This window comes from Elgaria multicarinata, chromosome 10, assembly GCF_023053635.1.
Source record: "Elgaria multicarinata webbii isolate HBS135686 ecotype San Diego chromosome 10, rElgMul1.1.pri, whole genome shotgun sequence".
Taxonomy (NCBI): domain Eukaryota; kingdom Metazoa; phylum Chordata; class Lepidosauria; order Squamata; family Anguidae; genus Elgaria; species Elgaria multicarinata.
In genome coordinates this window covers 83,989,149-84,001,291 of record NC_086180.1, presented here as the reverse complement: position 1 = coordinate 84,001,291, position 12,143 = coordinate 83,989,149, and the positions used below count along the sequence as shown (strand labels likewise).

General features: G+C 39.5%; 1 protein-coding gene across 1 annotated transcript in view; it reads left to right on the top strand.

The window, feature by feature from the left end:
- The window catches only part of STIM2 (stromal interaction molecule 2), a 75,546-nt gene that overhangs the window by 27,808 nt on the left and 35,595 nt on the right, over positions 1-12,143 (top strand). Inside the window, exon 2 of the mRNA XM_063135119.1 lies at positions 8,316-8,446. Within this exon, the coding sequence (XP_062991189.1) occupies positions 8,316-8,446 (131 nt within the window). The remainder of the gene's footprint in view (positions 1-8,315; positions 8,447-12,143) is intronic.

The window sequence follows — 12,143 nt, the reverse complement described above, 5'->3', positions numbered from 1 at the left end:
CGGTGGTATCCATGCGGTCCCCTATGGGAGTGTACTAACCTGGCAGCGATTGTATGGAGGACTGGTGTTCCACGTGGAGCTTATTGAGGAGGCCTCCCTGGTTGCAGCAGTTGTAGTGGCATCATGTATATATTTCGCACTGAGGTGTTGGTTCATGAAATCAGCACTGTTATGGATGACTGTATAGGGGCTGCTCACTGTCTGGAATAGGTTAGATAAGCAAATAAATGTTTGTTACTCATAGCACAACAAAAATAATTTAAAGCATGGAGTTTTGCTAAAACCTTTGCATAATTCTTCTTAAATAACTTGGAAACATGTGGTGGGGAAATGCCCCCAATTATACTATAAGCATAGGTTTGGGGCTGGGACAGACATCCCTGAACCCTCTGATGCAGTATGTGTAAAGGTTTAGTTTCTTCTCTGCATTATATGAGGGAAGAAGGAGAAATAGAGGCTAGGGGATGTAAGAGCATAAGGAATGCCATGCTGGATCAGACCAAGGGTCCATCTAGTCCAGCACTCTGATCACACAGTGGCCAACCAGCCATCGGCCAGGGACCAACAAGGCAGGACATGGTGCAACAGCACCCTCTCACCCATGTTCCTCAGCAACTGGTGCACACAGGTTTACTGCCTTGAAAACTGGAGATAGCACACAACCTCTCCTGACATGTACTCACCAATGTCAGTTTTCTCTTCCTTTCAGGATCCTTTCAGCTGTTACAAAGCCTTCCCCCTAGTAACTCATCATTATATTTATATCCCGCCTTTTGCCCAATGCTGGGCCTTAAGGCGGTATTACAAGATTTTAAACGTATACATTTAAGACCTATAAATACAAATATACAGAAATTAAAAATAAATTAAATAAGTTCCAGTATTAAAGCATGTAAACATTTTAAATGACAATTATTAAAAGTCCTTGGCACTGCCGGAACAAAAAAGTTTTTGCCTGCCTCCTTTAAAAAAATTATTCAATTGTCTTATGAGTTCTTTGTACAGAAAAAAGGGATCTAGTCACTGCCTCTGTTGTTGGTTTGTTTGTCCCTGCCAGGAAGTACTGCTCAGATGACCTTCCAGGGCATTTCCTCATGATAGGGCCAAGAAGTCTATTTCATTTCTCCCTGTGGAGGCTGCATTCAAAAAAATATATGCCCTAACAATTCAACTGCTCCCCTAGTAACTTACGTAGTCTCTTTGGCAAGGGTGTTAATGGTTTAATTTGGATTGGAGAAAATGCCTTTTCCTTTGATCCTAATTAACCATCCCAAAAACCCTTTAAGCCATGAAGGGTACGGACATCCTAACTGCTTGCAGGATGTGCTGGGTGCTCTCTAGCACCCATTTTCTAACCCAGCCCTGCTTGTAGATTGTTGTGTCATCTGAACCCAGCAAAGTGGGTTGTTGGCATGGTTAACATACCATCCAGAATCCATGGGCTCTTTTAGGACTGTGGGTGCTTTGTTAACCATGTGAACAACCCACCTTCCCTGGGTTTGGATGATACTACAACCTACATGCATGGGTTGGTTTATGGAACGGGCATCCGTGGGCACCCAACATGTGTCACAAACCATGGTGGTTTATTTAAGCCATCCTGGAGCACAATGATTGTGTGAACCAGGTCAGTGTAATTTGGATTCTGATTTGCTGTTTACATCTACTTGCTTGGTGTTTGACTTTTCATCCATTATGCTATAAAGGCAAGCACTCTCTAGCAGTCACTTATTTACCTGGTTCGCATGTAATAACAACCCATAGTATATTGTTGCCTTACTCAGAGTTTACCCATGATGTCTGTCAGATGATCACAGAAAACACATGTTGTTGTTTTTTCAATTCCTGGGTTGTTTGCTTCTCTTTTTTGCCTGCTCCCTTCCTGTACCCCAAATGCCTTTGGGGCGCTCTAGTACTGGCACGTAGCATGGGTGCTGTTGTTTTTTACTACTTTTGCTTGCTGCCTCTGTAGCCTGGTGAAACAATCCACAAATAATCCATGGTTCTGGGTTCACATGTAACAACAATCCATAGTTAAAACAACCCAGAAGTCACAACCCAACAATAAACCATGAATTCTCTTTCTGGGTTGTTTGTGGTTAACAACCAATAGTTCCAGATATGCATGAAATGACAACCTATGATTCAACAACCTATACTCAAGGTTGTCATGAGGGTTGTGTGAACCATGGTTGTGTGAACCAGGCCACTGTATTAGAAGGTGATTTTACCCCTGCGTTAACTAGTAACCCAGGATTTTCCCAGTAACTATCATCACACAGATGGCTACCTGCATGTGTCAGGGTTCATACTGCTCATACTCTATGCATTGATGAACCAATTTGTGCAAAAGTATGGAAGAATTTCATATGTGAACTGGCCCATAGAGCAGCTTTATAGTTAATGTAAGCAGAAACAGCTGAGAGGGACTTGGTTATTTTTACTGAAAATAGAAAATATACTTGTCTTTCTTGTATAACTTTAGTTACAGCAAACAATACGTACCTGAAAGGTTCCCCCCCCCCCCCAGAATTGTTGAAGATGGTATTGTTTGTTGCCCTTGCTGTATCAACTTATCCCTCTCTTGCAGCTATGGGGAGCCTCCGGCCCATGGACATATTTGGCCTGCTAGGCCAGCCCGTCCAGCCAATGTGGCCTTGGGCAAGGCCTCTCCCCCTCAAAAGGGACAGCAGGTGATGGAACCTCTGTTCTATTGCCTGTGGTAAATAAGCTTTGCCAGAATTTCAAAAACCTGTTTGACCAAAGATAGCAGTAGGACAAACATAATGTTTTAAAATTGCATTGATAAGAAATGAAAATTGTATTACGTTTATCTCTCACTTTTCCTCCAAAGGCTCAAACCAGCATACATTATTCTTCCCATCCCACTTTATCTTCCATAACAACTCTGTCTTGGGGGGCGGGGAGAGAAGGAAGATCTCTCCCAAGGTCACCTGGTCAGTTTCATGGATGAGTGGGGATTTGAACTGGGGTCTTTCCCAGTCCTGCACTAAGTAGGTAGCAGTATCCATCCACTTTCAGTTCTTCTGTGCAATCCTATATATGCCAACTATTATATAAGTCCCATTGAGTTCAATAAGTCCCATTTCCAAGCAAGAGGGTTTATAAAATTGTAGACAGAGGCGATTTCATTTTCCAGCCTTCTTTTAACTAGATAAAAATCTTTCCATTGTGTTGTATAAATCATACTAATTAACTGTAGAGATGAAGCTGATTTAGAATACAGTCACTCAACCGCAGCTGTAGAGAACACATTACTGCATTGATTTACTAGCTTCCTTGTCGAATACCAGGGTGAATCCAGGGTATCAGTCAACGTCTTGAAAACCCTTAGTGGAGATGGCTCTGGTTACATGTAAGGACAAATTCTCCTGTGTGAGCAAGACCTCCTTGAACAGCTGTGTTAAGCTAAAACAATGGAACTAGTGACTGGATGTAGAACTTGTTTCAAAGGGAGCTTTTGGAGTTCACTGTTCTTAAAAGAGATCAGACTCCATGAACTTTGACATAATCTTCTTGATGTCATGCCACTTCCCTTCTTTTTACCATCTTGCTCTATTTTGCCATCTCTTCCCACTGATGACACATTATTGATGACTCATTACATCTGTCATCATGATGTCAAGGAATTCAATGTCAGTTGACATAGCCAATTACAGCTCTGAGGGCTTAGTAAAGGAGGGGGGGTGATGGTTCTGTGAGTGGTTGCAGTCGGAAATAAGGGATTCACCAAAATGGAAACACCACAGATATTTAGATTGGTTGGTATGTTACTGAAATTCAGCTAATTTTGAAGTAACTTTTAAAATTTAAACTCTAATATATACTTGTGTGCCAACAAATGTACATGATATAATGGGGGTAATGGCTACATGAAGTTCTGATGCAATAGCTTACTTTTCAATACAATTGTACAAGTCAATACAAGTCAAGACAATTCAGTTTTTTCTGGAAAACCCACATTCATTAACCTTTGGAATGTCTGTCTTTAATGCATTTGCTTTGGTAAAGCTTGGTGAATTTTCTGTTAATGGCAGATGTTTAAAGATAAAAATAAAAACCCCACTTTCCTCATGGCAGAAGCATTTTTGTTTTACGGATCTTCAAATTAAATATAATTAATCACTTTAAATAAGTTGCAGCTTCCTTCTCTGCTATGATGTGGGGTGGAAAACTTTCTATGGGAAATTTTCTAAAACAGAAAAGTTTATGGAAAAATGTCTAGTGCTTCGTTTTTCCGTGAAAAAAATTCTGTTTTATACATTCATTAGCAATGAATGGACACCAATTCATTGGTGTAAGCTTGGCAATATCAAAGTTGTAGATGAGTGGTTGTTGGTCTATCATGCACAGTTCAACGCACTGCTAAAATATGTTAGTGTGTCAACAGTTTTCAGTAACTTTCCCTCCCTTAAATTTAAAGAATTTAAGGGAAATACATGCTATTATCTTTAGACTTTTTACAAATATTCCAGGAAAAAAGATCTCTACATTATAACATCTAAAACAGATTAAGTGTACTTCTCTTTAAATAATTCAGGTCAAATACTTGTGGTGTATTGACACAAAAAATTAACATGGGGTGCTTTTGTTTGCTAAATGTAAGTAAAATAAACATGTTAAATTAGTTCACTCTCTAGGGCATCAGGTAATTTTCCAGTGCAAATTATTATATGCAAATCAGTCTAATCTGCATAGGAAAATATTCCAGTTCAAAAATTTCCAGAAAATCCACATAACCATTTCTCTGGGAACATTGCATCTGCCAGTAGAGATTTTTGGGTGCTGAAAGGTCTGTTATATCCTGGCCTGCAGGGAAAAGCAGTGGACTCTTTGGTAGCCTGCTAAGGCCAGTTCGTGAATCCTTTTCGCAGATAAAATTGCTAACGTTTGTTCTGATTTGAACTCTACTTTTAGGGCATCATCTAGTCACTTTTTTTAAATGGATATCTTTTAGGATTTTGACTCTGACAATGTGGACAAGCTCTTTGGAGTTGTGAAAACCAATCTTGTATATGCTTGGCTGATTAAAGATGCCAGAATAGACAATGTAATTCCAATTTTCTTTCAACTTAGTTGTTTCTGAGCTGACTTTGGCCTTTAAATCTTTAAACAGTCTTGGACTTGGTTGGCTGAAGGACCATTGGCTCCCATATAGGCCTGCCCAGGCTTTTAAGATCGGCTTTGAAGGCACACCTCACTGTGCCATCATCCTGTGCTGTTAAATGACCAGGGCCTTCTTGGTGGTGATGCTCCAGCTTTTCCTCTTCTTCCAGCAAAGATATAGCAGGCCCCCTCTTTGTTATCCTTTAGACAAAAAGCTAAAATGTTTTTATTTGGAAAGGTGGACATAGGCTTATTGCTTTGGATACTGCAGTTTAGCACATAGCCATCAGAACTAGTAGTCATTGATAGCCTTCTCCTCCAGGAATTCGCCCACCCCTTTTAAAGGCCATCCAAATTGATGGCCATCACTGCATCTTGTGGTAGCGAATTCCATAGTTTAACTATGCTCTGTATGACAAAGCATTTCCTTTTATCTGTCCTGAATCTCCCATCACTCAGCTTCATGGGATAACCTTGGGTTCTAGCATTACGAGAGACAGAGAAAAATGTCTCCCTAGCCATATTCTCCACACTGTGCATAATTTTGTACACCATTATCGCGTCTCCCAGCTGTTGTAACCTTCCCTCCTAGGGGAGATACTTCAGCCCCTTGATCATTTTAGTTGCCCTTTTTCTGCACTTTTTCTAGCTGTATGGGCAGAAGCATGGTGTATAATAATAATAATAATAATAATAATAATGATGATGCTTTCTTTTAATCTTAAGTAAAATGGGGCTTAAATATGTAGTTAAGAATCCTGTTTTTGACTTTATCAAGAGAAACAAACTTCTAATTAGACTGGTTCTTGTTTTTCATAAAATGGCTTGTCTTTTAATTTCAATCAGGTCACTGTCCTCCTTCATGTTCCTCTCTCCTGAAAGCCTTCAGGAACTTGATCTGTCAGAGGTATCAAGTGTTCTCTTGACTTGTGCTCAAGGGAACTGACACTGTTTCTCCTCTCTTCTGTTAAATAAGAACAGAACTTCTTCTTTTACAGGGTAAACAGAGAACCTTTTCAGTATTCTATCCTATCTTAAATGGTTTTGATGGACAACCCATATAAAAAAGAAAACCCAGTAGTTTAGAATAAGCCTTTCTTAGCAAAGTGGTGAACTCTTTTTAGCGGATGCCTCATGTCTATGACCATGGATAGTCCATGTCTTTATATGGACTTGATTGAGAACCCCACCATGCCGAGGCAGGAGAGCGTGCCCACTAATCCTGTGCCACTGCAATGCAAATTCCAAACTTCTTTTTGTGCGAGATTGATGGGGATTTACCACTTTTAATGATCTTAAATTATTTGTTGATCTGCTCGTATTTATCTATTGGTATTTTTACTCCAACTTTCACAAAGTAGCCTCAAAGCAGTTTACAATACAATAAACCAGTAGATAAATCAGTAAACATAAACCAATCAAACCAGCAGTTGTGATTAAAATAAAAACAGCAGTTTAAAAGGCAAGTAGTTGAAACTTCTACACCATTAAGAACTATTAACGGAACCTCTAAATGGAACAAACTTTTCTTGATGCTTAAAAGATAACATCAAGTGATCAAGTTTGGTGAGGGAGTTCCATAGCTTGGGTAGAACCACCCAATTTCTGGAGGCAGACACACTTGGAACAATCTCTAAGATCTTCATTAGGAGGAAGGCTTGTGTGGGGGAAGGTGGTTCTTGATGTATCCAGGCTCCAACCAGCACTTTGAATTCGACCTGGAAGCAAACAATATAACGTGGCCATGAAAGTGAACTCAGTTAACATCTGACTGCTGCTTTCTGCAGGGTTTGAAGCTTTGGGATGTTTTTCAAAGGTAGTCCCACGTTCAACATATACAGCACTCTAACCTGGATGTTACTGAAGAATGGATAACTGTGGACAGAGCATCTTTTCTACGTTTGAGAAACACTGCAATAGACATTAGTGTTCCTAGTTAGTGTAGGTGAAACGATGGCTAACAGAGAAGTAATTTTGTAATTGTGCTTTTAACCTGTTGGTTATTTTATTGTGGTTTTAATTTTTGTGAACTGCCCAGAGAGCTTCGGCTATTGGGCGGTATAAAAATGTAATAAATAAATAAATAAATAAATAAGTATAACTTGCACTGTTTAATTTTCTAATGAGTGTGTGTTTCCAAATATGTGGAGGAGAAGTGGGGAAAGGAAGATGGATACAGATATGATCCAAGCAAGAGATTTTAAAGTGATGATATATTGCAAATGAGTAAGCTCTAGGCAGATGTAGGTGGCTCATTTAAGGCTGAGTTTTAGAGTGCAAAAAGGTCACCGGCTGAAGGAAAAAAGGTAGAGATTTAGGGGTGATAGGAGAGAATGGGAGGGTAAAGAGAAATTAGAGGATTTCTCATTTAGCATGCAATGCGGTTTCTTTAATGCAGAGATTATTTTCTAAAACATGACCTCTGATAAGCATACTAAATTAGCCAATATTTAAGATTCTTTGCAGCAAATATCACTATAGTTTACACGCAGATGTTAGTCTGAAAAAGGCTGCTTTTTCGCAAACCCAGGGAGGCAAACCCAAACTTGCCACAGTGTATAGTCAACAGAATGTTTCAGCCAATCATGGCTCTCTGATAAGTGAACATGTATGATGTGTGTATTTGAAAACACAGTTGGTCATATTCATACTTCTTGTTGTTATTATAAAGTGCCTAAAATTGTCTAGTTACACTGCAGATAAAAAATAAGACAGACTCTGTCACAGGATCAATCTAATAGACATGGATAAAGCCAATATATTCCAACCTTAATGCTATCATGATGTGTGTGTGTGTGTGTGTGTGTGTGAGAGAGAGAGAGAGAGAGAGAGAGAGAGAGAGAACACATACTGGAATTGCTGGTCATGTGGTTCTTTCCCACCTGATTGACATGTGGCTGAAGGAGAGGGAAGTGATCTGGTAGGGGAATCATATGTAATGGACTCTGCCCGAGTTGTTCCAGTGTTTTCATGCCTACATAATGGTGTACAATTGCATTGTAGGGAGGTAGCTTCTGTGCTATATGGGTGTGTGCAAATTGGGCCTCTGATAATCCAGTAACATGGAACCGAGGCACTTATCCTAACAAAGGTTACATTTTAATTGCCTGTAACTTAAGTAACTTTTTGCTACCTCTATTTGTCTTTTAAAGCTCAAGATAAGAATGGTTTCTGATTTCCTCCTTTAGACCCTTGCCATTTACTCAGTCCACCATGCTTTACTGAAGAGGATAAATTCAGTCTGGAAGCTCTTCGTACAATTCATAAGCAAATGGATGATGACAACGATGGTGGTATTGAAGTAAACGAAAGTGATGAGGTACGTGTAGAAAATACATTACTTTTACTAGCTTTTTTAAAAATGGAAGTTGTATGAAAAAGAGCAAAAAACATTGCAGGGTTTTGGACTCCATGCAGCTGTTGAGTTTATACTTTCCATTAACTAAACGCTACATCATAGTTCATATAGTCCTGGGGTACTTCCAGACGTCAAGGTCCTACTGCTGCCAATTAGAAAGCATTGTGCAGCTATTCTGTCCTGTTCTCCAAATCAGATTTTCTGCATTAAGAAAAAAGACAGAAGAAGTGGTGGAAAAACTCAGGAGGGTTACAAATGGAAGACGGTTTTGTCTGGACCGCCTGTAAAATCCCATGAATGAAGTAGGGGAATGGTACAATAAAGGCGTAGTCTGGAAGCATCTCAGGTATAGAACTTCCCTGTTAGATTAGTTTTAAGCAAAACCTCTCTAGTATTTTGCAGAATTTGCATATTAATGCTTTCCTGGAGGATACATCTTTAAGAGACAGACTGACAACGACTTCAGCAGAATATTTTCTGGTTCATGTTGCTAAAACGTGTACCTTTTCAAGGCAAACTATGTGCTAGCTTTAGATACAAACTATTAGGTAAGTCCAGCTATGATAGAAAAGTTTTTTCCTATCAAATATATAGGAGTGGAGCAGTAGCTTTGCATGACATGAAAGCCTTTCAGCAGTTCACAATCCTTCAGTGTTTTCCTATTTTCAGCAGGCCTGCCAATCAGTTGTTGATGGGAGGATTTAATCAATCACACTGATTAAATCTTGCAGCCCCAAATGTCTGTCTTGTTGTGTGGTGGGCATATGTTCATATTTCCATTTTTAGTGGTGTTTCTGCAGCACTTTAGTGCAGGCTATTGTTGAAAGCAAGTTAAGCTGAGAACGATACTCCATTTAGACTTCTGTTCAGTTTAATAAAGACAGAGAAAATGTGGAACATTTGCAAGACACTAAGGAAGAGGACTTAGGCCAGATTTACACCAGGCTTATGACTGAACGCCTCTAAGTCAGAATCCCCCCTAAACGGAACGATACCGCAGCGCCGAGGAGCCTCGGTTGGCCTCGGCTAGCCGCGCCGGGTCCCCGCCTGGCGCGGTGAGGAGAGCCGTCCGTCTCAGGAGCGGAGCGCGGCCGGAAGGGGGCCGCCTCTCGCCCGTAGCGCACCTCGTGTTCGTGGGGCACCCGGCACTTTGAAAAGCGGTTTGAAAATGGTATATGGAATGTATCATGGGCCCCAACAGTTGTGAATACTGTTATAAACCATTATAAAGCAGTCCTGTAGATCCTGCGTGAATTGCCCCACCCAATTTGAACCATGGGGTACCAGCCTTAACAGTATTATTGTTGGAGATATAATACACCTAATGAGTCTTTCAACCATATGTTTTGGAAATGCCCAATAGTTGCCTCTGTTCGGGAGGAGGTCTTAATATGGATAAACTTTGTATTGGAACACTCTCCCACACTGCAATGAGGTGTTTAAAAAGCCTCCATTAATGTCAGTGGAAGGCTTTTCAAAGCCTAATTGCAGTGTTGGGGGCACTGGCTGGAGAAGGAAGGGCTATCCCCTCCGTTCCCCATCACTGTGACTGCTCTCCCCCAAAAGTCTTCCCTTTCTGACTCCAATGAAACATTTAAAAAGCCTCCATTGATGCCAATGAGGGCTTTTTACAAGTGGGCTAAACCTACCCATTCTGCTCCATTCGCAAGCACTTTTCTCCCCAGCCCAGTTCTAATTGTAGAAGATGGGCTGGGGAGAAAAGTGCTTGAAACAACAGAGAGCAGCAGAGTAAGGCGAGTGGAAGGGTGTGTTGCTTTCCCCACCTACATGCTCCTTTTAAATGATAAGTAGCACCCCCTCACACTTTATATGGAGCTGGATCAGCTGTGCATAAATACACATGGCTGCCTCATCACAACCATTTTGACCCTTATTCTTTGCATCAACAGGAAGTGTCCAGTTTTTGCATATGAAATCCTACATGTTGCCCAAGCTTATCTATTGTCCACCCTGTATTTCAGTTCCCCACTCCCCACAGCTGGTCTTCAGTTTCCTTCCTTAGGCAGAGATGTGATGGTCCAGCTGAAACAAACAAAAGTAAAACAACTGGGATAGGCAAAGGGAATGCCGCTTTCGGCCCTTACCCTGGGCTTTTCATTTCTTTCTGTGTGTGTGTGTGTGTGTGTGTGATCGTTTCATCAAAGACACCATAAATGAAGTATTTCAGTTACAGCCTTCACCTGCTCTATTGTTTTATTTATTGATTTTTGTTAAAATCTATTAAGCTGCTAAGTATCCATTATACACTTTTGTATCTTTTTGTGGCAGCGAGAATTGCATACGCAAAACATTAGGAAAAACTCCCAAATCAGGGTTAATTTTACTCGTGATCGTTTAACTGCATACCAAAGAAAAAGTGACAACTACAAAAAAGCTGTAGTTTGGCTAGTTATAGGAGTTATATTGTAGACACAACTAATGAAAGTAGTAACTTCTAACACTATTATGATCCAAGCACAGCATGCTTAATATTTTTATTATAAAGTAATAATAGTGAAATGTTTAGAACCTTTGTATGCATGCAACTTCCTTGATGTAATCATTTTTTCATGATGTTTTTAAATGTTTAGTTTTATATAAAGTGTTGACTTTGCTGCTTATCCACTTAAAAAACCTTCTCCATTATATTCTGCTGGTTTGCCTAGTAATTATTTTTAATGGGTTGCTGACAACTGTATTAAAATAAAATTCTGCCAGAGGAAGGAAACTCCATCAGAGAAAAATAACTGAACAGGAAGCATATTTTGAAAGAGGTTCATAAAAAACAGAAATGTTAATTAATAATGAACATACCTTTGACTTTATGTTCAGTGTTTGATTCTAAGATTAGGTTGGAAATAAGTCCCTGGGAAATCTAGTTAACTTCTTATTTATTTGTATTAGCTTCACCCTACCCAGTGCCTGTTTACACTTCCCTGTGCCTGTTTGCATTTTCTTTCCCTCCTTATTGTTTACTACAACTTTATTAGATTGTAAGCCTATGCGGCAGGGTCTTGCTATTTACTGTGTAATCTGTACAGCACCATGTACATTATGGTGCTATAATCATCATCATCATCATCATCATCATCATCATCATCATCTTCCTATCAGCCTTGAAGCTTCTATTATTTCCATGTTGGAGCGCAGTACAAATAGCCATAACAGTTTCTATTAATATCATGAATAGATTTTTGTAAATTTTGTTTATCATTTTCAGTTATGATTAAATGGAAATCTCAAATAGACAGGTTCATTTGTCTGCGAGGCTGATTAATGTTAGCGTTTTCTTGATCGAAAGGTACAATGCTGCACAGGGGAAAACTTGTAAATATAGTTATAGTTCCCCCCCCCCCCCAAAAAAAGCATCAACCACAAGAGAGAAAATAATATCTACACAATCATGATGATGGAACGTATTGTTCCCAACTTGTGCAAAGTTTTAACAGTAAATAGTAATCTATATTTTTGTTGACAAAGTACTTTGATTTAACTTGTAATATGAGTATACTACTGAAATTCTATATTTAGTAGGGTGTGTGAAGATTATTAGTGAAGCAGAGAGAGAGAGAAACTTGTCATTTGATTTTCTATGCCTACTTTGCTAAAACACTTAAAAAAAAAAAAGCTTTGAATAGTTGTAGCTCTGATTCTTTGG